At 46.7% G+C, this 25,233-nt stretch overlaps 1 protein-coding gene across 1 annotated transcript in view; it reads left to right on the plus strand.

The window, feature by feature from the left end:
* Nucleotides 1–25,233, plus strand: part of CDC123 (cell division cycle 123) — a 458,927-nt gene that overhangs the window by 370,821 nt on the left and 62,873 nt on the right. Inside the window, exon 10 of the mRNA XM_078674168.1 lies at nt 11,485–11,513. Coding sequence (XP_078530294.1) covers nt 11,485–11,513 — 29 coding nt within the window. The remainder of the gene's footprint in view (nt 1–11,484; nt 11,514–25,233) is intronic.

The raw sequence follows: 25,233 nt of genomic DNA on the forward strand, positions 1-25,233 counted from the left end.
TAAAGTATCTACTTGTCCATGGGACAGGTTGCTTCAAAAATCTACTTGTCCTGTAACAAAATCCACGTGTCCCTTTGGTGCTATGTAGTGTGTAAACAAATTCGGGCAGCAATCTCATTATTTACGAGCTCTGCCTCTCTGATTATGCCCGAGCTAATACCGTAGTATGGTTTGAATACTAGCAATTCTCTTATTTTACCACCTTTCCAAAGAACTACGTACTGGAGCTGGAGGTAGCGGTAAGCAATGGTTACGGTTGGAATAGTTATGGTTGGAATGCTTTTTTGAGTCTATGTAAACCTACTTACTAGCATGTTTTATGGGATTTCATCAGCTCGCCTCTACTTTTCCTATACAGAAAAGGGTGGAAATTTACTCCTGACAAGGGCAGAAGTAAAATATCTTCCAGGGTTTGGGGGAAAAAAGTAGTTGGTGGGAATGTGAACTTGTTGCCACTCAGCAGATTTTCGCTTGAGCAGATCTACATATGCATATTTATTCGTGCTTAAATACAGTTCACAAATATTTTCTAGGGCTACCATTTCCTGGCCTACTTCTGTAAATTCTTGTGAATTCATGAAAGCCATAAATCTGCACTAATGCAAGGACATATACCATTGGTGCCCTTTTGTGACTTTCTTGGGCCCCTACTCGGGTCTGGCATTAAAAAAGACATTTTTTTAAAATTAAAATTCTGTCTCTCTCTCTCTATCTTCTGGCTGGCTTCACTGTGAGTGACCGCATTCTGCTTTTTCACAAGGAGCATATTGGCTTGCAAATTAATGTTATTCAGTGCCAGGAACTACTGTGGCAATGTATGGTTTTTGAGACCAAAAATATGTTGGCTTTTTCCAAAATGTTTTATAATGATGAGGACCCGGCAGCTCCCACAACAATAAAGTTTTACAAAAACAAGACATCCATTGATAAAAGCAAAAGGCTGACCACCAATGTCATACCTAACGAATTTGCCAATGCTTGTTTATTGTCATGTCTCCTATAATTTCGTTGAATTTCTATTATGAATATTTTTGGGAAATGCTAGCATGCATAAACACATTTCACTAAATGATGTTTCCCAGAAATGGTACCTAACATTTCACAGTAGTTTAGCAAAATGTTTCTTTCTTAGTTGTGTCTTTTTGTGAACATTTTATGTTGAAAGCAAAGAATCATCAATGATGCTGTCAAGCTTTTACGTATATATATTTTTATATATATATATATATATATATATATATATATATATATATATATATATATATATATATATAATTAATCAGAGAGCATGCTGGAAGCATTATGCGTACCATGATATTGTTAAACTTTGCAAACAAAAGTATGCATTTTGTATACTGGAACCACTGTCAGTAGCGCAGTCTGTTCTTACATTTCCTTAGAGCTTTCACCCTAATACTAATGCTTTGTTTTAATGCACCATAAATGCAAGTTTGAACAGCTTTAACATATGGACACAGATATTACTGTAATGGCAGACAATGCCTCTTCCTGATCCATATTGTGGTACTGTAATCTGGCAGCCAAAATATTTGTGCTGCAGGGGGTTGACCCTACTTGTCCCAACGACAACATAACCATGAATTCTCCTGTGTTCTACTGTCCCTCTGGGCCACAAGTGTAGTACTGTCTGTGTGTCTGACGGTCCCAAGCATACTGGCTCCATGTTCTCCGTTTGTTCAGTTTGTTGCCACTGCCCCTTTGAACCTGTCCTAAAAAATGAATAGGTGTGGGGTCACCTGTGCTAGAGTTGTACCCTCACCAGCGTTGTCAGACCCTCTACAGAAAACTGACAGAACGCAACACACTATTGCAATATAGTAGCTTTCACCCACGGGCCTGGAAAGATGGACTTCCCAATGGTCTATTTTTGAGGTTATGAATAAATTGTACTCTAAATAAGGACTTCTTCAAAGAGGGATCCATTCTCAACTGTAAACTGAGGGAAAGGGGGTATCCAAAGCAACTAGTTAAGACCTCCATGAAAAAAGCTTGGTATATCCCTAGAGAAGTAATACTCAAAATAAGACAAAAGGCGTGTTGTGAAAACGTTGTTTGTGTGACTACCTTTTGTCAAGACACAACCAAAATTGTCAAGATCCTTAAAGGACACTGGCCAGTTCTCCATACAATGAGTATCTTCAAAGAAATTCCCCATTTTTCTTACAGAACATTTAAAAACATCAGACACTATCTAGTGCATTCCAATAGTTGTGTTCTAAAATTCACAAACACTGTACCAGAAATGTGGGAATTATACCTCCAGACCCCTGTAAAAGGCCATTACAAGTGTGGGGATTGCATTGCTTGCCAATACACTGCCAACACAAAAGAATTTATTTATGGGGATGAAAAAATGACTTTGCAGCAACACACTAACTGCGCCTCCACAAATGTTATCTACTGTATCTGGTGTCCGTGCAATTTGATATATATCGGACAAACATCACAACCGGTCAAGGCTAGTATTGGACAGCATCGAAGCTGCATGCGCTGTCAAATTGAAACAGCATAACACCGAGAAAGAACATACAGCCGATGATCTTAGGTGTCAGATCATTGAGAAGGCTATTCCATCTCCAAGAGGAGGAGATGTTTCATAGACTCTACAGAGGCTTGAATGTAAATAGATTGCTAGATCTAACTCTATCAGACAAGGACTGCACACGATGGAGGAATGTGTAAGTTTGTTACCTTAACCAACTAAACTATAACTCCAATTTTACAATACAGACCCTCCTTTCTCAAAGAAAAGACTTGTACTTCAGTGCGTGCTATTATAACACTTCAAATCATGGGACAAATAATATGTAGTAGTTGTACATAATGCACATGTGTATGAACCCGCTATCTCAAGTGTCTTCTTATATGTTATTGTGTATGGACAGTGTCCATTGATGCGATAAATCATGTACATGATTTTATTTTTCAATTCTCCCTCTATTATAATTAGGGCTTCCGTTTTCTGTTTTTACTGATTTTTACAGATAAATACAGACAGAAAACCATTTATTTTACTGTCTGTATTTATTTTTAAATGTGGAAAAAAAGCAGAAATTGGGTTGTTTTTGAGTGATTCTATATGCTGTCAGGCATGACTGCCAGGCCAATAGCTGTGCGAATTGACAGGCAAGAGGATTACAAAAATATAGGTATTTTAGTAAAGAGCCTTAAACAGCAATAGATTTGCACAACCTTGTTACTTAAATGTACATATTTTCTTACAAGTGCATAGTTTACCATCGGAGTGTGTATATATCATTGAAACCACTCAGGCGTGCAGGCATTTACACATTTCAGCTTCATTTTTTCACAAAACCTAAAATAAATATGGATAAAATCAGGTAACATTTGCAAAAAATAAATATGGATATATAGAGGGAAATTACAAAAATATTAACACCATAAAACCGGAACCCTCATTATAATTGAATGTAATGTTAATTGGAATCTAGAGACACAATGTGTACATATTTGTTACTAAGAACTCACTATCTCAAGTGTCCTCTTATACATTATTATTTATGTCAAGTGTCCATTGATGTGTTAAAAACGTATACATGTTTTAATTTCCTTTTTCCTTGTATCATTATTGAAGCTAATATGATTAGAATATAGATACAGTACTAAGCCGATCACATTCCTCTTAAAAGAAGAAATGCGTCCTTAAATAAAAATGATTTCTTTCTCAAGTATCACATATTACAACCATGCCGATTTATTAGAACCAGCGGCATCAATCCTTTCATTAGTATCCCTTGCTTCACCGTGCATTGCTTTGCTAGTGCATGTGTGATGGGAACCCTTCCTGACACTGCATCCTAGCAGGTCAAGTGTTGGACGCTGTCAGAAGTGACGTTCCCCTCTGTGCACATCCATTACTAATTCATAGGTTAGACGCCTGTTATAATACAAGGCACAAACAAAGGATAGACCAGTGCTGACAATCGGTGATTCTCCGACCGGGAGTTCGCCCTGGCATATCATTATGGACCAGCACACAATTAAAAGGTGCGATAGGCGGTACATCAACAACTCAATTTGGAGTACATACAGACTCTATTACTTACGGTGAGTCCAGTAGTGGGCATTTTCACTAATAAATGTATGGCTTGCGTCCTAATTACACAAAACTGTTGACCAAATGGCAATTCTCAGCCCTTCATCATTCTTTTCAGGCATTTCCTAGGCCCTCCTTGAAGGAAGACCATAATACCAGGATCTTCTTTGATAGCAAGAACACTTATCAATGTCTGGTCCCCTTGAATGAACAATACCCTATCAGGATACACAAAGAAGCACAGTGTTACCTTCATAACAAAATAAGTTGTAAATCTTGGATAAGCAACATATTCCCCAGCCTGCACAGCCCTGAAGCGGTCACTCCTTTATTAACCTATAAATACTACTATCCCCAGAGGTGTATCCTTCTAATGCAGGCATTTGTATAGTCCTCAGGTCTTAACAGTTCTGATGAGAACCTCACATTACAAGCAGGGTTGAAATGTTGTTGACACCAATTAAAGGACAGTCTCAAGGCGGAAGCACCAGATAACAGTCTGGTCTCTCCTTTTCTATTGTAAAGTGATCATTCAGGCATCCTTGTATATACCAATAACCTGTTTGTTTTTTAAATACACAGTCACACTATTGTCACCTTTTTTCTACTTGTTTGGTTATGGTTACTTTACTTTGAACTCTTTTTCACGTATTTCTTAACACCACTTACTCAAACAATACCCGCCAATATCTTTTGTATTATAACCGAAATAAATAACTCAGGTCGGCTGAACTGAGATCTATGGCATCAATAAATGGGCTATACAAGTTGTTCTTTAATTCATTTATGACAGATGTGTTCTGTTTTATTGTTAATTCCTCCTTCTTTGATTAAATCTACACAGAATTACTCTGTTACAATAAATTCTTTTCAGAAATAAGTTCCATGTGAATAATTGTTATACGTTTATACTTAATTCCCAGTTTGCTTGGACATATGCGTTGCTCTTGTTCTTCTAAAATATTAAAGTTTTGTCAGTCCTAGAGACAAATGTTGAACTGCATTATTCCGAAAACTCATCTGTGTTGGAATCAAGCAGGCTCAGAACAAGATGTCTGTACTCTGAACTTTGAAAGATTTGGTACCCCAAATTGATTTCATGTAAATGGCATCCTTCCAATAATCATAGCTTTCTTGGCTAATTGTGTGGCAAACAAGTCTTTATATATTAGCTTTGTTTGGGTAAGCATATATTTCTTTGCTGGCGGGGAGACAATTTAATTATAAAAATATTTTGAGTCTAATGTATCATGCCCAGTAAAATAAATGAATGTATCCCTATATGTGTTGGAGCTCCCTTGTGGGGGAGCAGGACAATTTTCCCATTGTTTATAATTAAAAAGTGTGCGTTGAACACTAGCCCGATTTAAATAAAGATGCCCATAATGATGGTGACAAAACATTTCACCATAATTAGCAGAATTTAGATACATGTCCTCAGATTCAAAAACAGTGTAGTATTCCAGCTCTGAGAGCATGGAGTTTACAGTCTCAATATCCCAATCATTAGAATGTAACCCAAGTACAATAATATCACTCCTAGAAACCCTAAAAACATTAGGAATCTGTAGTATTTCTGTAGGGTTTAAGATATAATAAAGTACTTTATCCTAAACAATTCTGTCAGTTACTGGAACAGCTGAAATGTTCACAAGAGACACATCTCTTTTTAGCTTATGTGAAGATGAGTGAGGCGTTAAAACTCGATGACCAGTTCTGTGCAGAGCGTTCTGGAAGGTAATAGCCATTTATCAGCAAGAAGAAAACAGTCACAAATCCAATCCAAACAAACAGAAAAACCAAGGAAATTGTTATCCAAATATATATCCAAGGAGCGACCAGATAAGTGCGTTTCAGACATGCAAACAAAACACAGGCCCGTGTAGGCGGAGTGTCTAGAATGGAGGAATTATGAAAAGACTTGGATGAAAAAATCATCTGTTCCCACATAATAACTAGAAGCAGTTCATTGAAAAACTGGAGCCACGTGTTCCGTTTCAGTTAAAGAACTGGTGGATTCCATGAGAGGTGGATCTGTATAAACAACATCAGCTGCAGAAGACACAGCAGTAAGTTCAGTACTCACTTAAGTCGTATGATCAGAATTTGTAAAGGTATCAATACCAAAGGATTGTCTTTAGAACCAACAAATGGTAGCAGTATTACAGTTTTTGTGCCTTGTATGCCAAGGACTTGCACTGGTGCATGGTATGATGGGCCAAATTAATTCTTTACAGCGATCCTTTCGCATTACGATCATGACGTCAAAACACATGTTGTCTGGACCGTCAAGGTCTGGAACGTACATTTTGATGCCAAAAAGGACCTTGTATGGTGTCTGACCAACCAGAGATCTTTTAGGGAGATTATTAAGTGCTCTTTGTACCCCATATAGGTGGTGGATCCAATTACGCCCTGTACTTAATACTCTGGTTGTAAATGATTGAGAAAGTTGCAGTTCATCCTCGCTACAACGGAATTGCCCTCAGGTCTATATGCAGAAGAGTAATGTATCTCTATACCCAAGGAAGCCATAGAATCCCTGTAAGCCTTAGTGGCGAAAGCAGTGCCCTCTTCTGAGTGGAATGTAGTGCATGCATATGTTGTATTGCAAATCTTTAGTAACCGTGTGAGCGTCAGCCAAACGTTATGGCCACACCCAAAGGAACCTTGAGTAAGAACCAACTGCAAGTAGGAAAAATGTAAAAGCTCCGTCTGAATTAAAAGGGCCATAATGGTCCCAAACAAATGCAGCCAAAGGTTAGTTGGAAATCAATAGGTGTGTCTACAGTGAACGAGCCACAGTGGAAGTTTTTAATTTGGTGATAAATGTCACAACAAAGGACCTATTGCTTGGGCTGCTTATATAAGCCATGGCACCAATGACATTGCTGTAGTAACGAAATTGTGGCCGCCACACTTGCTTGTGCAGAAACAATACCTTCATGCCCAGCTATTACTAAGGCTAGCCTATGGTCTTGGTTGGGAATCAAACAATCACCACCCCCTGGAATTACTACAAGGGGAATTTTTTGTTCACTTAAATGATATGTATATTTAGCTGGAAAGCCCCTAGGCAAAGGAGTGCTATTGTGTGTAGCATGAACGGCAGTTAGTATATTGTTGTCTACCCTCGAATGAGAACAAGTAATTGCATCAACTGTTGCAGTCACAACTGCAGATTTGGCCTCTTCATTTGCCAGAAAATTCCCTACAATGTGTGGTCCCACATGTAGATGACTCAATGTATGAATAACTGAGCTTGTGGCAACCTGTCGTTAGGGGCTGCCACCTTCACCCAAAACAATTTATACTTTATTATATCGTCTTTAGAATCTTTAAATCCATTTTAGCCCAAATAATGCAAGGTGTTGTTAAAAGACTGGACACAATAATAAGAATCACACACTATAATTGTGGGGAATTAAGGATTGGTATGCTCCAGTGCAAGTAACAAGGCTTTCAGTTCAACTAACTGCACAGTGCAGTCGTCTAAGGACTGTATGCAAGTTTTTTGTGGTTGGAATATTCCGTCCAACATTACGCTAAGAAAAGCAATGCACTCCCGAAGGCTACATGATGATACTCCAAGACTGCACCAACAAAGAAAGCGAAGGCATCACTGATTTCTTGAAGGAAACCATCAGATGCACCATCACCGACGGTGACCCCACACCTCTCTTGGAACACTTCAACTTCCTCATACAAACCGACACATAGACCACAATAAGAAGCACCCTCACCTATAGACACCTATGACCCTGAGCAACAATTTGCAACGCCATCCCCAACCTCATTGTCCCCCTAGCAATCGACTTTCACCACTACTTCCTACTTGGCGACCTCAACTTCCACATCGATTTTTTGTAAATCTATTTTTATTGCAGCATAGTTATTCGTACATTCACATGTTACGTGTTATGTCCCCCGGTAAACAATCCCCTTATAAATTTTCTATATATACGTGACACACAGCTCTTTAGCTCACACCCCGGAGGTCGAGCAGCGCAACCGCAGAGATATACGTGTGTAGGGTGTAATAACATGGTACAGTTGAAATCAGCTTCCTGGGGAAAGACAGTGCTGCTTTTCAGTCCTCTCGCTCCCTCGCCTAAACGCTTTTGTCCATTGAAAGGCAGGAAGGTCTCTTCTTTACATCCCAACAAGAACTCCCCACCCTCAACACCCAGCTTGCCCCCCTCCACCCCTACCCCCCCTTCAGAACTATCCCCCCTTCCCCCCCCTCCTCCACCCCCCACCCCCCCAGGCGTGCCAGTTCGTCACCAGTGCGAGATCATAATCATCCCGACCAAAGCAGTCCCGAAGTGGGTCATCAGAAGCATCCAACAAACAACTCATTGTCCTCACTCAGGAAGTAGGGGTATAAGGTAGGGAGCCTAGGTCGCCACCTCACCGGGTAAGCGGTCCGCCGGGGCAGGGCTATGTGTCGGGGTGTCCTCCTCCTCCAGGCCCATAAGTGAGAGGTCCAAGATCAGCCCTTCCCATGCCCTGGCTCTCTCCAGCGCCGCGTCATTGTCTGCTCTAAGCGCAGCCCGCATACGGAGTTCTCCCTCACAGATGACCCCAACAACACCAACTCCATCGCCCACCTGGTGAACCTGAATAACATTGGCCTAACCCAACTGGTCATGGAAACCACGTACAAGGCCGGATACACACTGAACCCCATGTTCACCGCCAGCGACAGATTCCAATTCAGCTACACCACAGAACCTACCTGGACTGACCAGCACATCTTCGCCAGGTATCAGATCTCCTCCCACTGCAGTTGGAGCAAGGTCACCGAACCTCAGTGGTGACAGGCGGTTCACCACATCCCAACCCAAGGCCTCAACAGGCCTCAATAGACCTCAACCAGGTCATTCAGAACTTCACCGCCTGGATCACAGACAGCGATGACCGTCTCTCCCCACTGAAAGCTACAAAATTCAATGAGACCTTCAAACATGTCAGCTGGCACACCCCAGAACTTGGGACCACCAAGCGCAACTGCCACTAACTGGAAAAACGATTGTGCGCCACCAAGAACCCTGCCTAAAGAGCAGCTCACAAAACTGCCCTTAGCAACTATCACCGACACATCAAAGAAGCAAAGCCATCACCACCTGCATCGACTTCGCGACCAAACGCACTAAAGAACTCTTCAAAACAGTCAAAGAATTCTCCAACCTACAGCCATAGAGAACACCATCCACACATCCCTTAAGCTCTGCGGCACCCTCTGACTAGTTCCAAAGCAAGATCACCAACATGTACAACAATTTTAACCTCCGACCCACCACCCTCATCCCCAATGAACTCAACCAGTCAGCAAACATCAGCCAAACCATTACCTCCTAGACTCCTCTCACCGCCGTGGCCATCTCAGATATCATGTCTTCCATCCACTCAGGGGTGCCCACCGACCCCTGCCCCCACCACCTCTACAACCTCGCGATGAACCAATCAGCACGCGACTCACCAACGTCTTTAACACCCCCCATCTCTATAGCAACCTTCCAGACAGATGGAAACATGCAAATAACAGACCCCTCTTAAAGAAAGCCTTTGCTGACCCCAGCGATCTCTAAAATTTTCTGATCTCCCTTCTCCCCTATCCATCCAAAGTACTCAAAACAGCAACCGACCAGCAGCTCACCGAATTGCTGGAACAAAAGCACCTACTGTACGCCTCACCATCTGGATTCCGTGCCAACCACAGCATTGAGACCGCGCTTTAAACGCACCACAGATGAAGGCAGAAAACTCCTCGACCAAGCAGAAACTGCAGCCTTTATCCTCATCCTACCTCTGTGCTGCGTTCAACACCATCTCCCACAACACCCTCATCAACAGACTCTACAAAATAAGCATACAGCAAGACGCCCTTAAGTGGATCGTCTCCTTCCTTACAGGACGCACAGAGAGCATCTGACTGCCTCCCTTCACCTTTGCATCAAAAGACATTATAGGCAGCTTGCTACAAGAATCAACCCTCAGCCCCACTGTGTTCAACATCTGCATGACCCCCCTCGTAAACATTGTCAGATACCACGGACTCAACATAACCTCATATGCATACGACACTCAACTGATCCTTTCGCTCCCCGAGGACCCCTCCAATGCCAAATCCAAATTCTGTGACGCCATGACCAACGTAGCCAAATGGATGAGAGACAACTGCCTCCAACTCAATGCAGACAAAACCGAAGTACTGTTCTTCGGGAAGAACACCTCCGTGTGGGACCACAGCTGGTGGCCTGCAGAGCTCGGACCCACACCGACCGACCATGCACGCAACATCAGCAGGATTTTCCTCTACAGCCACCTGACCATGAAACGATAAGTCAACGCAGTCTTCTCCTCCTCCTGCTTCCATACACTTCGAATGCTCCGCAGAATCTTCAGCTGGATTCCAGCCAACACCAGAAAGACAGTTACTAAGGCTGTCGTCACCATCCGCCTCGACCCACGCAACACTCTCTACGCCAGTATCTCCACCCAGCTTCTCAGAAGACTCCAGACCATACAGAACGCTACAGCCAGACTCATCGTGGACCTCTCCAAACAAACCTACATCACTCCCCACCTAAGAGACCTCCACCATTGCCTCATCCAGAAGAGATGGCAGTTCGAAATCCTCATGCATATATACAAAGCTATTGACTAGCTGGGATCAGCTGACATCAACCTTCAACTGAACTTCCACCAACCCTCTAGAAACATGCACGCCTCTTCACTCACACTCGCGCACCCTACTGCATTAGTCGCAATCGCAGCGGTGGCCGCTCCTTATCCTAATTCACTGCCAAGACCTCGAACGACCTTCGCCTCCAGTTTCCTACAACCCCCTCGCTGATGGTCTTCAGAAAGAAACTCAAGACCTGCTTCTTCGATGTAGACGCTGGGGTGACCGTGTTGCGCTTTACAAATGCTGTTTGGTGATTCTGTCTCATTTTTTTGCGATAGCAAGTGTGAAGAATACAGTGATTAAGCTCAAACTTGGACTCCTGAATTCTGCATTCTTCCCATTTGATTTGCCACTTTGATTTCATCTCGATCCATTGATGTACCAAAGCTAATGTTTCAGTTTATCTGTGTTTTTTATCGGGCTAACCACACTGAAATCAAAGCCAATGTTTTGGTTTGTGTGTATAAATCGCACTAACCAATTGCACAGTTTTATTAACTAGCTTATTTACATATACGTGAAATACGCCTCAAAAGGCACTCTTCAGTTTTAAATATTCATCTCCAAGTATTGTGATTTGATGATTCCAGTATATTTTGTTCTCTTCTTGTGATGTATTGTTCATATAATGAAAGGAAAAGTTCAATATATGTTGTGTGTGTTTTTATACCCAAAATAAGAGTATCTGAAACTAAGCCTGTCTGTTTTCCTTTAGTTGTCTTTGATGTCTACAGAGACAGTTGGGTAAGTCATCAGAATCTTATTTTTTTCAGTACTGCTATGAACAGTTTATGTATGTATTTATAAATGAACTAAGATTGCTTAATGTGACTTATTTTGTATAAAAAATAATTGAATGCCTCTTATTTGCTTACATAGTTCTAAAACTTTGGCATGTATCCAAAATCTTAAAAGCATTATAAACAGATGGGCGATGACTTGATCAGGGAATTTTAATTTGTGTCAATCTTACTCATTTGATGGAGCTATAGGCACAAAGCCTTGCAGATAGTCGGCAAAATGACTTACAGTAATTACCATTTTACATGTACTGAAGGGTTAGCATCAGATTCTGCATAGTTCCACATAAAAAAATTAAATGTACACTGTGCAAGGGGGCGTAGCATCGCTGAGCTGCGGAATGGCTGCTTGTGGAAGTGGCTCCGCCGGCCGAGGCTATAATATCCGTCAATAATCCGTTCAGGACATGTCTAGCGGTGATCCAATGCCACAAGTGAGCTGAGGTCTGTGGCCTGAAGGTTATACCGGTCTTTCAGTGTGCGGTTTGCCCCGGAAACCGAGCAAAGCGGCGTCGCAAGGGTGAGGCCTGCCGCCTCATTAATATGCGTGGAGCCGGGGACCTAGCGTAGAGAGGGCCTCCGGCGGCGAGACATCGGAGACGGCAATTGGCACGAGATCGCGACCCTGGTTGGCAAGGGCAGATCGGAGATCGCGCTCTGGGGCGCTCGCACTTTCCCGCAGGTGTTTGTGACGGCGGAGTGGGGAAAAGGTAGCAATCTGGCCGGCTGTGCTGACTATCCTCGAGGAGTCGGCCTTGGTGGTGAGACATCGCCAAGGTGGAGCTAACCGCCTCGGATATATGGTGGAGCTGGAAGCGGCTGGGAGCAATGCCACCGATGGAGAGGGGTGACGACCGCGGCGCTCTGTAACCCCCCTCCCCCGGACACGTGATTCATCGGAAGCCAGAGACTGAGGACGCTCCCTTGGGTACGTGGCTCCCTGGTGAGGCGGCCGATATGGATGTGCTGATGCGGTGCAGCGGAGCCCGGAGGCCAGCACCGTCATTATGGTGAGGAGTGGAATAGCGGCTGAGTGGGCTCGGCAGCAGACGCCAGGGGGACAACATTCAGGCGATTGCGCCCAGAGCCTGGGGATGTGTAGGGCGGAGGCCGCTAGACCTGAACCAGGCAGCAGGACAGAAGGTAACAATATTCAAGTTGCCGCCATTTTGTGAGGGGCGGCTGGGCCGGCATCGGAAATCTGGGTTGGGGTTCCCACTGTGATGAAAGAGGACTGTGAGGGCTGAATTTTCTAGGCAGTGGTATAACCCTGCTGTGTATACCCACTCCTACTGTTGCCCACCTGAAAAACACTGAGTGGAAGAAGCTGGGGTGTCTCGAAAGTTAAATTGGATGCACATTTAGAGACTGCATTGGGTCGGTGGTGTGGGCGGGCATGTGCGTGTGGCGCCTGGATGATACGCCATTGAGGCCCTCCAGAGTCCGCCAGGAGGTTCGGGAAGCCAGCCAGAGGCACGAAGATAGGCTGTGCGAACGCCTGGAACATCATATAACCGCGAGTAAAGGGACTGTGGGCTTGTGGTGGTGGCTGTTTGTGGGGCCGTGGCTCCACTTGAGGCTGTGACTGAGCGCTGGCCGGGCTGCATGGACCTGGACACTGGACCTTTTGCTGCAGTTGGGGCGCCGTGTGCCAGAATCCCTGCTGCTGTGGGAGCGAAGGTGTGAGTTGTGCCCTTGCGAGTAACTACGCAGACGACCGGCGAGATACTCCCTACTACCTGATAGCAATTGTATGGACGGCTCCCCCGGTTAAGGTAAGAAAGAACTTTTAGGTTTAGAGGAGAACACACGATATTTAGCGCATCAATTACATTACCAGCATGCATAGTTTGGTAGGTGCAGGGATTAGTTATGGGGAAACCAGAAACGCGTCAGCCCAAAATCACCTTTGAAAAAAAACCAGGCAAGCCCGCGGGCGCTGACGGCGGTCAGCAGGAACAGGCTGGGGACAGCATGACATTTCAGCCACCTGAAGATGATATCCGTGCCATGTTTAAGGATTTAAAAACCAGTCTCCAAGGAATAGATTCCAAAATGGACTCGCTGGCAGAAAGAATGGACAGAATCACGCAACGAGTGGAAAAACAGGAGCGGCGAATGAGCGTGATGGAAATGAGACAGAGGAGGCCAGACGGAACTAGAAAAGAAGCTGCGAGACATGGATGGGGTACTCCAATTAATAAAACAAAAGAATGAGGACTCGGAAACGAGATTGAGGAGGAATAACGTTTGCATTACTGGGGTCGCGGAAACTACGGATATCCAGAATATGGAAAAGTATATCGAGGAACTGATGCGCGACCTATTCGGCCCAGACCTGTCCTCAATGTTCCTCATCGAACGTGCGCACCGTGCACTGAGACCGCGGCCGAGACCAGGAGCCCCAGCCAAACCGATTCTGGCAAGAGTCCTGAACTACAGGGATAGGGACACGATCCTTCGACTCGCTAGGGAGAAGGGCGCCATTCAGTATAAAGGCAACAATATAGTGCTCTACCCGGACTTCATGCTCCAGGTGCAGGCTGCCCGCAGGGAGTTCATTCCTGCGAAGAAAATATTCCAGCAAATTGGCACCAGATACGCGTTGATCTATCCGGCCAAATTGAGAGTTCAGGGGCATGGGAAACCCACGTTCTTTACTGACGCTAAGGCTGCCCTCGTATACGCCAAGCAGCTGGCAAAAGAACAGAGACAGCAGGCACCACAGACGGAATCACAGCCTGATCGGACCCTCAGCGACCATGACTGAAGATAAATGGCCTGTTCGTTGGGCATACAGATAAGTGTATTCATAGTTATATGGGTTGTATGGAGGGAGCGGTCCTTGGGACAACAGCACTCCTGTCCGGACACTTGTATGCGCTTTCCCTGTGGAGTAACAGGAGGAACTATATTGTCAGGTACACTGTGTGGGCGGCCCTTGTGGTGGTGGGGATCAAGGCTACATGACGTATGCTCGGCCACCCTGCCAAAAGTGCAGGGGAGTATAGCCGGTGGACTAACGTGTACCCTATGGGATGACTCCCACGAGGTGGCCACTGTGGACCAATAAGTTATGGTTTTTGTGGATGGGGTGGGAGAATGCACAACCTGATTGGGGGGTTGGTGTGGGTGGGGGGCGAAGAGGTGTTAAATTTTGTTTGTTAGAACTTCCACATACTGCATTGCAATGTAAAACTCGAATGGGAATGTGTAACGCTAACGGTGTGACCAGTGTTTACACTCCCACTAGTTGGGGCAGTAGAAGTGTGGAAATTCATTGTCATAATGGGACCTGGAGCACAAAATGTTCACAAGACATCGCTTAAATGCATATCCTGGAATGTACGGGGCCTAAATGATCTCAGGAAAGTTAGACTAGTTCAGACCTATCTCCAGAGACATGCAGTTGATATATGTCTGCTCCAAGAAACACACCTGCCGACAGCGGCCACAAACACCCTTGGCTATCTTGATCCGTAGAAGCCTACAGTGGAAAACACATCACACTGTAGTGGACCGAGAGGGCCGTTTTTTACTTTTACAGGGCACGTTGTACAGGTCCCCTGTGCTGTTAGTAAATACCTATGGTCCGAATACAGACAGCCCGGACTTCTTCCAACAGGTCTGTCAGAGAGTGCAGGCGTTGGGGAAAATGGCTATCCTTTGGGGCGGAGATTTTAATGTCGTACCACACTGGACAGACAGGGGATATCTAGGGACCATCATCCTAGAGCAGCACAGGCATTGACAGACATCATCTTAGATTTGCAATTGATTGACTCATGGAGGGCACTACACCCCTTTCTGATCATGCACCTACGATACTCACATTGCAGATCCCTGAGCTGTACATGCAGCCCTATGCTTGGAGGTTCCTGTCGAGGGCACTGTTGGACCAGGTGTTCAGAGAAGGTGTTAGAGATAAAGTGGAAGAATATTTTGCAATAAATGAGGGATCGGTGGACTCGCCTTGGGTGCTCTGGGAAGCCTTTAAGGTGGTTATTAGAGGTCATTGTATGGCATTGAAAACGGGCGTACTCAGAAACATATGGAGTACATTAACTAGGTTGGAGGGAGAAATAGGTGTGCTCGAGAGGGACCTTTAGTCAAATCACTCCCCTTCCGCTGCGTCTCTACTCAGGTCAAAATTGACTAGTTTTCAAGAGGAGGCGGAAAGAGAAGCAGCCTATCTCTGCAAATATACACAAGCCAGATGCTATGGAGAGGGAGACAGGGCGGGGAAGACGCTAGCGGGCCTGTTGCGCACCCCGCGAGGGGCTGAGTACATTACAGAATTGACGACAGTTGAAGGGGGCACGGCCAGGACACCGCAGGATATGTTGGCCACTATGTCCAGTTATTACCAGTGCCTGTACACATCTAAAACAGACCCATCTGATGCTGATGCCGGACTATTTGAATACAATAGCGCTTGTGTGGTTTAACAATGGGGCCCACGAGTACATGGAGCTGCCCATCACGGTCGAGGGTATACGTCGGGTCATTAGTGGCATGCCGTCTGATAAGGCCCCTGGAGCGGATGGCTTAACGGCCGCTTTCTATAAGGAATATGCTGACCTACTTGACCCCTGGTTACTACATGTGTACCTGGAGGCAATGGACACAGGCACGCTCCCCCCTACTTTAAGAGAAGCAATGATTATAACTATACTCAAACCTGATAAAGACCCTACATCTCTGGATTCCTATAGACCACTATCATTAATAAACCTCGATGCTAAAATATACGCAAAACTTCTGGCAAATAGATTACAGCCGATGCTGCCACAAATAGCGCTCCCGGACCAATCTGGATTTATACCAGGGAGGTTGGCGGCTCACAATTTACGTACACTGTTTGGCCTCCTGCACTACTTGGCCCCCCATGTACAGGCGGTGGCGGCATTGTTGGACGCCACCAAGGCCTTTGATTCATTAGAATGGAAATTCCTCTTTTTATTGTTAGCCCGCATGGGACTTAGCCCGGCCTTTATACAACAAATTCAACTACTATACACTAATCCGATGGCGAGAGTGCGGGTCAATGGCCAGATATCAGTCTCCTTTGCTATTACACGCGGCATGAGGCAAGGTTGTCCCCTGTCACCGCTGCTATTCGCCATTGCAACTGAGCCCCTGGCGGCTCGACTTCGTCAGCACCACACGCATGGAGGCATAGGCTTCACGTCCAGAGGGCTGTTGATTTCGCTATACGCAGACGACATGACGATCTACATGACTAGCCCTAAAGATAACTTTAATATCCTAATGAGAGAAGTAATTAGATACGGCGGCCTTACAGGGATTCAAATTAACTGGGCGAAATCTACAATATTCGCTCTCAGGGACGACACAGTCCCATGTGAAACGGAATATCCCATACAGTGGGCGGAGTCTGCAACACGTTATCTAGGTATTATGATTAGCAGATCTACGCAGGATCTGTGGACGGCGAATTACGGCAGAGCTATTGATTGGATTGAGACTAAAGTGCAAAGGTGGAAAAATCTACCGCTATCACTACTGGGACGTGTAGCAATCGCTAAAATGGTACTGTTGCCCAAACTATTATATCTATTTGTAAATATTCCAATGCCGCTAAACATGCATTTTTTTAGACGTCTCAGATCAGCCGTACTTGAACTTGTTTGTGCAGGCAAGCAACCTCGGGTATCCTGGAATATCCTGACACCGCCCTTTGCTCAGGGGGGAGTATGCGCCCCCGACTTTGAACTTTATGCGTACAGTGCGCAAGCACAATATTTGCATTTCTGGCACCACCCGACGCCGTACTAACCACATGTGGCGCTAGAACTGGACAGGGTTGCCCCGATCCCATTAAACGCGGCGGTATACTGACGCTACAAGCGGCCCCATCAAGAAATTGATACAGCGGAGGCACTGCGCTGGGCATGGCAAGGTATAGCGAAACGAGGTGGGGTACGAGAACTATATGCTCCATCTATACCCATAGGCGGTAATCCAATATTGACGCCATTGACGGAGAGGGCGACTACTTTACGGGCCAAGGCTCATGACTTGTTGATTGGCGGCGATTTGTACCCGGAATCTACGTTCCTGACACTACAGCACATGTGTAAAGAACAAACACTCTCGGTCTCAGATACACTCCTATATTATCAGCTCCGAGCAGCTTGCAAGGCAAGATACACTGAATACCCTCAGGAGCCACAAGTTCTCCCTGCATTAGAGAACATTTAATCTAATCCCTCTCCAAAGAAATTGATCACGCGCATATATAGTATCACACAAACGACATCTCCCATAATAACATGCACCTCAAAAACAGATTGGGAGCGAGATACTGACACGATAATCACAGATAAACAATGGCAGTACTGTTGCTACCAATTAGAGCACTTATCGCCAAACTATAGACTCCGATTGATACATTTCAATTTTTTACATAGAGTGTACCGCACGCTGGTGCAGCTGCAATGCATGGGATTATACACGGATACCAAGTGCTGAAGGTGTGGATATCAGGACGCGACGTTCCTACACTTAGCATGGTCCTGTAGACAGATGACGCACTTTTGGACGGATGTAATCAGACACATCAGAGACATTACCACAGTGCGGCTACCACCCACGCCCTTGGTGGCGATGTTGGGGTTTGTCCTGGAGGTCCCGAAAGGGAGTCGCAAATTGGTGTCAATGCTACTGTTGTTGGCCAGGCGGCAAGTGGCAGTACACTGGAAGAGGTCACGACCTCCTGCCATTGCTGGTTGGCTACATACAGTCACTTATTGCAAAGACCAACTGACTCGATATTGGGAGCTAATGCCTAGCAGGTCAAGGCCGGTAGACATATGGGAACCATACGTGACGTTGCTGGCGGTGGGGGGCGCGGATCATTGTTCGGGCAGTGTTACATGAAGGGCTCGCTCTGGGGAGGACGGGGAGACTGGTGTTTTTGGAATAGACTGCAGTAGGCAGATTTGGATATCCCCTCTAGTGGCGGGATAGAGAACAGCACCGTATTTATTGGATCTGGAACCCAACTAGTTAGCGTGCGCCGGTATACGGAATGGAGACAGAAGCAGGTAGATGATGGCAGACAGGGTGGAGGGGAGTTATGTTAAAGTTTATATGTTTACTGATGACTAGCGATTACAAGATTCAGCACAAAGTTATTACTGGTCATTTTTATTGATCTTGCAGATATGGATGCTTTCTCACTGAATTAGGAACTGACGCACATCTGCTGCCAGACCTCCCGGATGTCGGCATTCAAGCTGTGAATTTAATTATGATTTTTTGATATTATTGGCTGCCGGCCCCCGGGGTTGTAGGCACGATAAAGCTGTGTTATGCTGTCAAACTTAATACAATTTTTTTTTTTTTTTAAAGGATGATAAAGGAAAAAATATCAACAACAAAAAATGTACATTGTGCAAGATGATACTGATTTGGTACTTCGAGAAGAACATTTGTGATTGAAACTTCTCAGTCTCCTTCTGTATTATAAAAATAATGAAATTGATGGGCCGGGATCCATCACTTCCCTGGATTTAGCTCTCATATGAACGCCTTTGACTGTCACAGACCTTCAGCCTTGTTAAAAAGAGGTCAATCAGTAGGACTTTCAACTAAAGTCAGTGTTTTGCTTTGTAAACCATTTGTTTAAATACTCTTTCTTGGGCAAGTCCTACGTTGAACTTCATTGAATTTCTGGCTAAGTCTTTGGAGCTCAGTTTTCTTTTTCAGATTTTGTGCCCTCCATGTCAGAGACTGGTTGGCAATGATTGCTTTCACTTCTTTTCTTGGAAAGTTTGCCTGAAGGTCCAGAGATGCATGAGGAGCATACAGTCACTTTACGGAAGCCAGAAATTGATAAGAAATGTGATTAGGTTGGTTCTGTGGTTCTGTGGTTGCTATTCCCGCTACCTTCTGGTGCCCAAGAAGGACGGAGGCCTTCGTCCTGTCCTCAACCTGCGCTCTCTCAATTTCTCCCTTAAGAAGGAGAAATTCATGATGCTCAGGCCCGGTCTGCCCTTGACCTTGGAGATGATGGTTGGACTTGCAGGACGCATACTTACACATTCCCATCCTGCCGGCCCACATGTGTTATTTCTTTTTAGGGTGGGATACAAGCCTTTTCAGTTCTCTGTGCTCCCTTTTGGCCTCACCAGTACCCCTTGGGTGTTCACAGCTCATCTGGGGTGCCAGTCTTCCTCCTAATTCGATGACTAGCTGTTGATGGAAGGCTTACCCCAGGCTGTTGTCTCCTTCCTCCAGACTATGGCAGACTTTTGCATTCGCTGGGATTCACTATCAACGTGCCAAAGTCACATCTGACTCCCTCTCAGATGCTCCTTTTCATCAGAGCTGTTCTGGACACACTGCAGTTTTGGGCCTATCTTCCCAAACTGCAAGTCCAGGAGATTCAGGCTATGGTACCGATGTTTCAGCATCTATCCTGGATTTTGGTGAGACTGACTATGAGGTTGCTGAGCCTCATGGCCTCCTGCATCCTGCTTGTGACGCATCCCTGTTGGCATATGCAGGCTCTGCAGTGGGAGCAGAAGTTCCAGTAGGCGCAGCATCAGGAGAATTTCTCTGACATGGTCCAGATCATGGAGGTAACTGCAAAGGAGCAGTGGTGGCTTATGAAGCACGATTGGATCAATGGTAGACCCCTCTCCCATCCCCAACCAGATCTGTCAGTAGTGATAGATGTGTAGCTCCTGGGATGGGGCAGCCAACTGGGAGAGATGGAGGTCAGAGGACTCTAGTCTCTGGCAGAATTCGGACTCCACATCAACCTGTTGAAACTCCGAGCAATCTGCTTGTCAGTAAAAGCCTTTCTAACCTCCATATGGGGAAGGTTAGTGCAAGTTTTCCCAGAAAACACCAACGCCACGTGGTACTGCAACAAGCAGGGTGGGGGTCCAGTCATGGACCCTTTGACGGGAGACCCTGTGTCTCTGGACATGGCTGGAACAGCAGGGCATATCCCTGGTGGTTGAACATCTGGTGGGGTCTCTGAATGCCAGAGTAGACTCACTCTGCTGAAGATGCCTAGCGGATCATGAATGATGTCTCCACCTGGAGGTGGTGCAAGGTCTCTTTCAGCAGTAGGAAGAGCCTGGGTTAGATCTATTTGCCACCGACGAGAATGTGCAATGTCAGCAGTTCTGCACGCTGGAGTTTTCAAGGCAGCTCTCACTTGGAGGTGCTTTTTGTCTCGAGTGGAGTTAGGCCTCCTGTACGCCTTTTAACCCATACCACTCTTGCTCAGAATTCTCAAGAAGAATCGGAATGACCGGTCCCAAGTCATCCTTGTGGCTCCATATTGCGCACAGAGAGACTGGCACCCCGAGCTGTTGTGCATGGCCATCGGTTCTCCAATCAGGCTGCCCTGATTCTCCACCCAAACCTGTCCATGCTTGATTGACCAGCAACAGTTGACAGCTTTCGACTTATTGCCCAATGTCTTTAAAGTTATCTTGGCAGTCAGGCATCTCTCTACCAAGTCGGTTCACAAAAGCCGTTAAGCAAAATTTGAGGCATGGCGTGCAGAAAGACGTGTTGATCCTTTTTCTGCTCCCCTTTCTTAGATTCTCCTGTTTGTTCTTTTACTTGCCTAGTAGGGCTCTGCTCTGGGCACTGTGAAGAGATACCATTCTGCTATCTCAGCTTTTCTTCGGTTGCCTTATCAACCTTCCCCTTTCTGATCCCTTATTGTACATAGGTTTTTGAAATTCTTGCAACATATGTTTCCCCCCCGACTCCTTTTGTAATCCTTTTCACTTTCCATATGTACGCTGCCTTTGAGTCTCTGCACAATTGTCCACTCAGGCTCCTTACGATCAAGATAGCCTTTCTTGTGGAAATTACATCAGCCTGGAGGGTCAGAGAGCTTCAGGCCTTATCATCCAAGCCTCCTTATATTAACATCTACTCAGACAAAGTGGTGTTTCGTACGAGAGCTACCTTTTTTCGAAAGTGGTCACGTAGGCCAAACCATTGCTCTGCATACTTTTTACGCCCCGCCTCATCCCTGAAAAGGAAGAGAACTGACTTCACCTTATGGACCCAAATAGAGCATTGTTGTTCTACCTTGACCACATGAAAGAGTTTTAGCTGGACGACAAACTCTTTGTGGTGTATGTCGAAGCAAAGAAAGGATGTGCGATGCAGAAGAGGACCATCTCGCAATGGCTCTTACTCTGCATCAAAATCTGCTACGCACTGGCTAAGAAGCAATCACCTGAAGATTTACCTGCTCATTCTACCAGAGTTAAAGCTGCAGCCACTGTTTTAGCTCACATAGTTCTGGTCCTGGACATCTGCCAGGCTGCAACATAGGCTTCCCTGCACACGTTTACCAAACACTTCTGTCTAGGCAGTTTCTTTGTGTGAAATTGGTCTGCAGACCCACATTCGGGTTGGGATTGTTTAGGCATCTACTCTGAGGTAAGGAATTTGGGGCTAGAAGTCTCTATCAGAAGAACAAGTTACTTACCTTTGGTCACGCCTTATCTGGTAGAGACTCAATCTAGCCGCAGATTCTTTACCGACCCACCCATCTTCCCCGCTCTACGAACGGATTACTAGGGACAGGGCTTTCCTCTTCTAGGGACCTAGTTTTCCACACCAGTGGTCAGTGTACTTCATGCCTCCACGCTTCTGGCAAGGAAAGTTGCGTAAAAGTAACTGACATCATCTGAAAGAGACTATTACAAATATATTCCTTGCCTTAGAATTACTCCCAGGCGTCAGATTGGATCTGGAGAATCTTCAGCAGTATCCCTGCGTGTCGGTAGGTGGCGTCGGTCGACTCCACGTCCGCCTTTGGCACAGTGATCGCCGGAATGACGTCGCTGGATCTACTTAGACGCCACCCCTGTGTGCTGACGTCAGTTCTTTCTTTTTCCGCGCCAGCCAGATCAGATCTGGAGAGAGCTGTACCCTTAGTCACTTTTTGAATAGCACTTTTTCGACTTTTGTCAACATCACTTTTGTATCGTTCGACTCCTTGTGCACGTAGGGATGTCCCATCATCGGACTGGCTTCAAACCCTGTAACTCCTGTCACAAGTTGATATCAGTCACTGACCCACACCTCGGGTGGCTGGAACACGACTACGACCCGAAGTCGTGCTCCGAATGTCGGACCATGAACCCTAAATCTTTGTCGGAGTGGCCCGAAAGCTACTGGAAGCCTGACAGTCAGCTCCGAGCCGCTCAAAGTCCTGGTCGAGAGGGACGTTGCGGGACCAGTCGCGGAGTCACCACCATCACTCCTCATCGAAGTCTTCGGGTAAGTCAAAGCACAAGAAGAAGGCGAAGAAGCACCATCGCTTTTCGCCTTCTCCCCGTCTGTCAGCCGACCCGACACGGGACGTGGAAGGTAGTCGTCCTTCGGCTCCGCCCATGGAGCCGGCTGGGAGGGCTCTGAACTTACCTCCTTTCCCGGGAGCCGGAGTGTCCCCTGCCCAGGTTCTTTCATTTTACAAAGCTCTCCTATCCATCTTTGGGCAGCCCGACTCGGCCTGCACGCCTCCGGGGGCCGCGGACTCGGCTGGGGGCCTACAATGCTGACAGCTCCGGCCTCTACGCCACAGGGCCCCCAGGGATCCAGGCCTGCATCCGGATTGATGGAGGTCGACCTTACGACCCCTCCTACGGCAGCGATACCTCTGACAACGCCTCCGCCACCTCCGACGCCGGATGTGTCACCGACTGGCGTCGACCACGGCCTCTCCCTCGGCTTGGACACGGAGCTGGACCGACGTCGACCGGTACTTTTGTACCACTGTTCTACCCCGGCGTTCCCTATTGCCCTGATTGACAGCCAGAGGAGGGTGAGGAGGACTGGGAGGGGCCTGTTAGCCCTTTGGCAAACCTGCTTGAGGAGACGGACTGGAGAGAGGGGTTTTGTAAGGCCTGTGGTCTGGATACCTCCCCAGACCTTGGCATGCATTCTCCCTCTACCGTGGCCACGGAGGAGGGAGCCTCCTACGCTGTGGTGTTGCATAGGGTGGCTGAGGCCTTGGGCCTTGAGCTTCCTACCGTGGCAGTCAGGACTAATCTCCTGGCTGAGGCGCTTCCGCCGGCAATATGCTCTTCAGAGCCCCTGCTGCCTTTCAATGAGGCCCTCACAGACATCCTTTTGGGCACTAGGTCCAGGCCCAGCTCAGGGGCTCCTGTGGATAGGATGATTGCCCGACTCCACCCCCCGGCGACTCAATTTTCCTCTCCCAACACCCTTCCCCCAAGAGCTTGGTGGTCCAAGCTTCAACGTCCAAAGGTGCGTTCCCTACTGCTCCCCCAGATAGGGAATCCAAGAAGCAGGACCTTCTTGGGAAGATTATGTTTTCTTCCAATAGCTTAGGACTGCGGTCGGTGAACACTGAACGTCTCTTGGACCGTTACACCCACTCTGTGTGGGACAAGGTTGTGCAGGTGCTGCCACAGTGCCTGGAGGAGGCCGGGACACACACTCCTGTGCGGTCGCGGAGGGGAGGGACGCAGCAAAGTTTGGCATCCGATGTGGGCTGGACACCACCGACTCGCTGGGTAGAACGATTTCTACGTCGGTAGCCCTGAGGCGCTATGACTGGCTGAGATCCTTTGGCTTTTCTGGGGATGTCCAATTGACTCTTTTGGACATGCCCTTTGATAGCCGTCGACAAGGCGGACAGTGTGCCCGAGCGCCTTAAGGATTTTAGAGCTACGGCTCGATCCTCGGGCCTTGCTGCCACCTCTCGTCCTGTGCAGTCTGCCTTTTGCCCCTTTCGTGGCTACGGAATGGGTGCCCCACCAAGTTTGCACCCAGGGCAACAGGCCGGGGCAAGCTACCCAGCCTTTGCGCGGCCGGGGACTTGGGACCCAATGCAGTTGGTCTGGGGGCCAACGGGTGGGCCAGTCTACTAGTGCCCCATCTGCAGCAGCCTCTAAGCGTTCCTAGTCCGACCTTTCAGGGCCACTAGTTGCCAGTTGGCGGCAGGATCCGCCATCACCTCTCCCACTGGCACAACATCACGTCGGACAGGTGGGTTTTTCAGATAGTCGGAGGGGGCTACTCCCTCCCATTCAAGACTATCCCTCCCTCCATGCCACCAACACTCCATTGCATGTCAGAGGATCACATGGCCCTTCTCCGTCAGAAAGTTACGGCTCTCTTGGCCAAGGGAGCTATCTAGCGAGTCCCTGGTTCAGAAGTAGGTCTTGGTTGTTACTCCCACTACTTCCTGGTGCCCAAAACGGACATAGGTCTGTGTCCTATCTTGGATCTCAGGGTCGTCAACCGCTTCCTCCGGAAGGAGAAGTTCAAAATGTTGACATTTGCTCAGATCCTATCTGCCCTTGACCATGGAGACTGGATGGTAGCGTTGGACTTGCACGACGCTTACTTCCACATTCCCATCCTGCCAGCCCACAGGTGTTCCCTATGGTTCACGGTAGGTAACAAGCATTTTCTGTTCACCATGCTCCCCTTCGGCCTTACCAGCGTCCCTTCGGTGTTCACGAAAGCGATTGCGGTGGTTGCAGCTCATTTGCGCAGATCAGGGGTTCCAGTCTTCCCCTGTCTCGATGACTGGCTGTTGAAGGCAGGTTCGCCCCAGGCTGTTGTCTCCCACAACCAGACTTTGGCGGACCTCCTGCATTCGCTGGGGTTCACTATCAATG

This window comes from Lissotriton helveticus, chromosome 1_1, assembly GCF_964261635.1.
Source record: "Lissotriton helveticus chromosome 1_1, aLisHel1.1, whole genome shotgun sequence".
Lineage (NCBI taxonomy): Eukaryota > Metazoa > Chordata > Amphibia > Caudata > Salamandridae > Lissotriton > Lissotriton helveticus.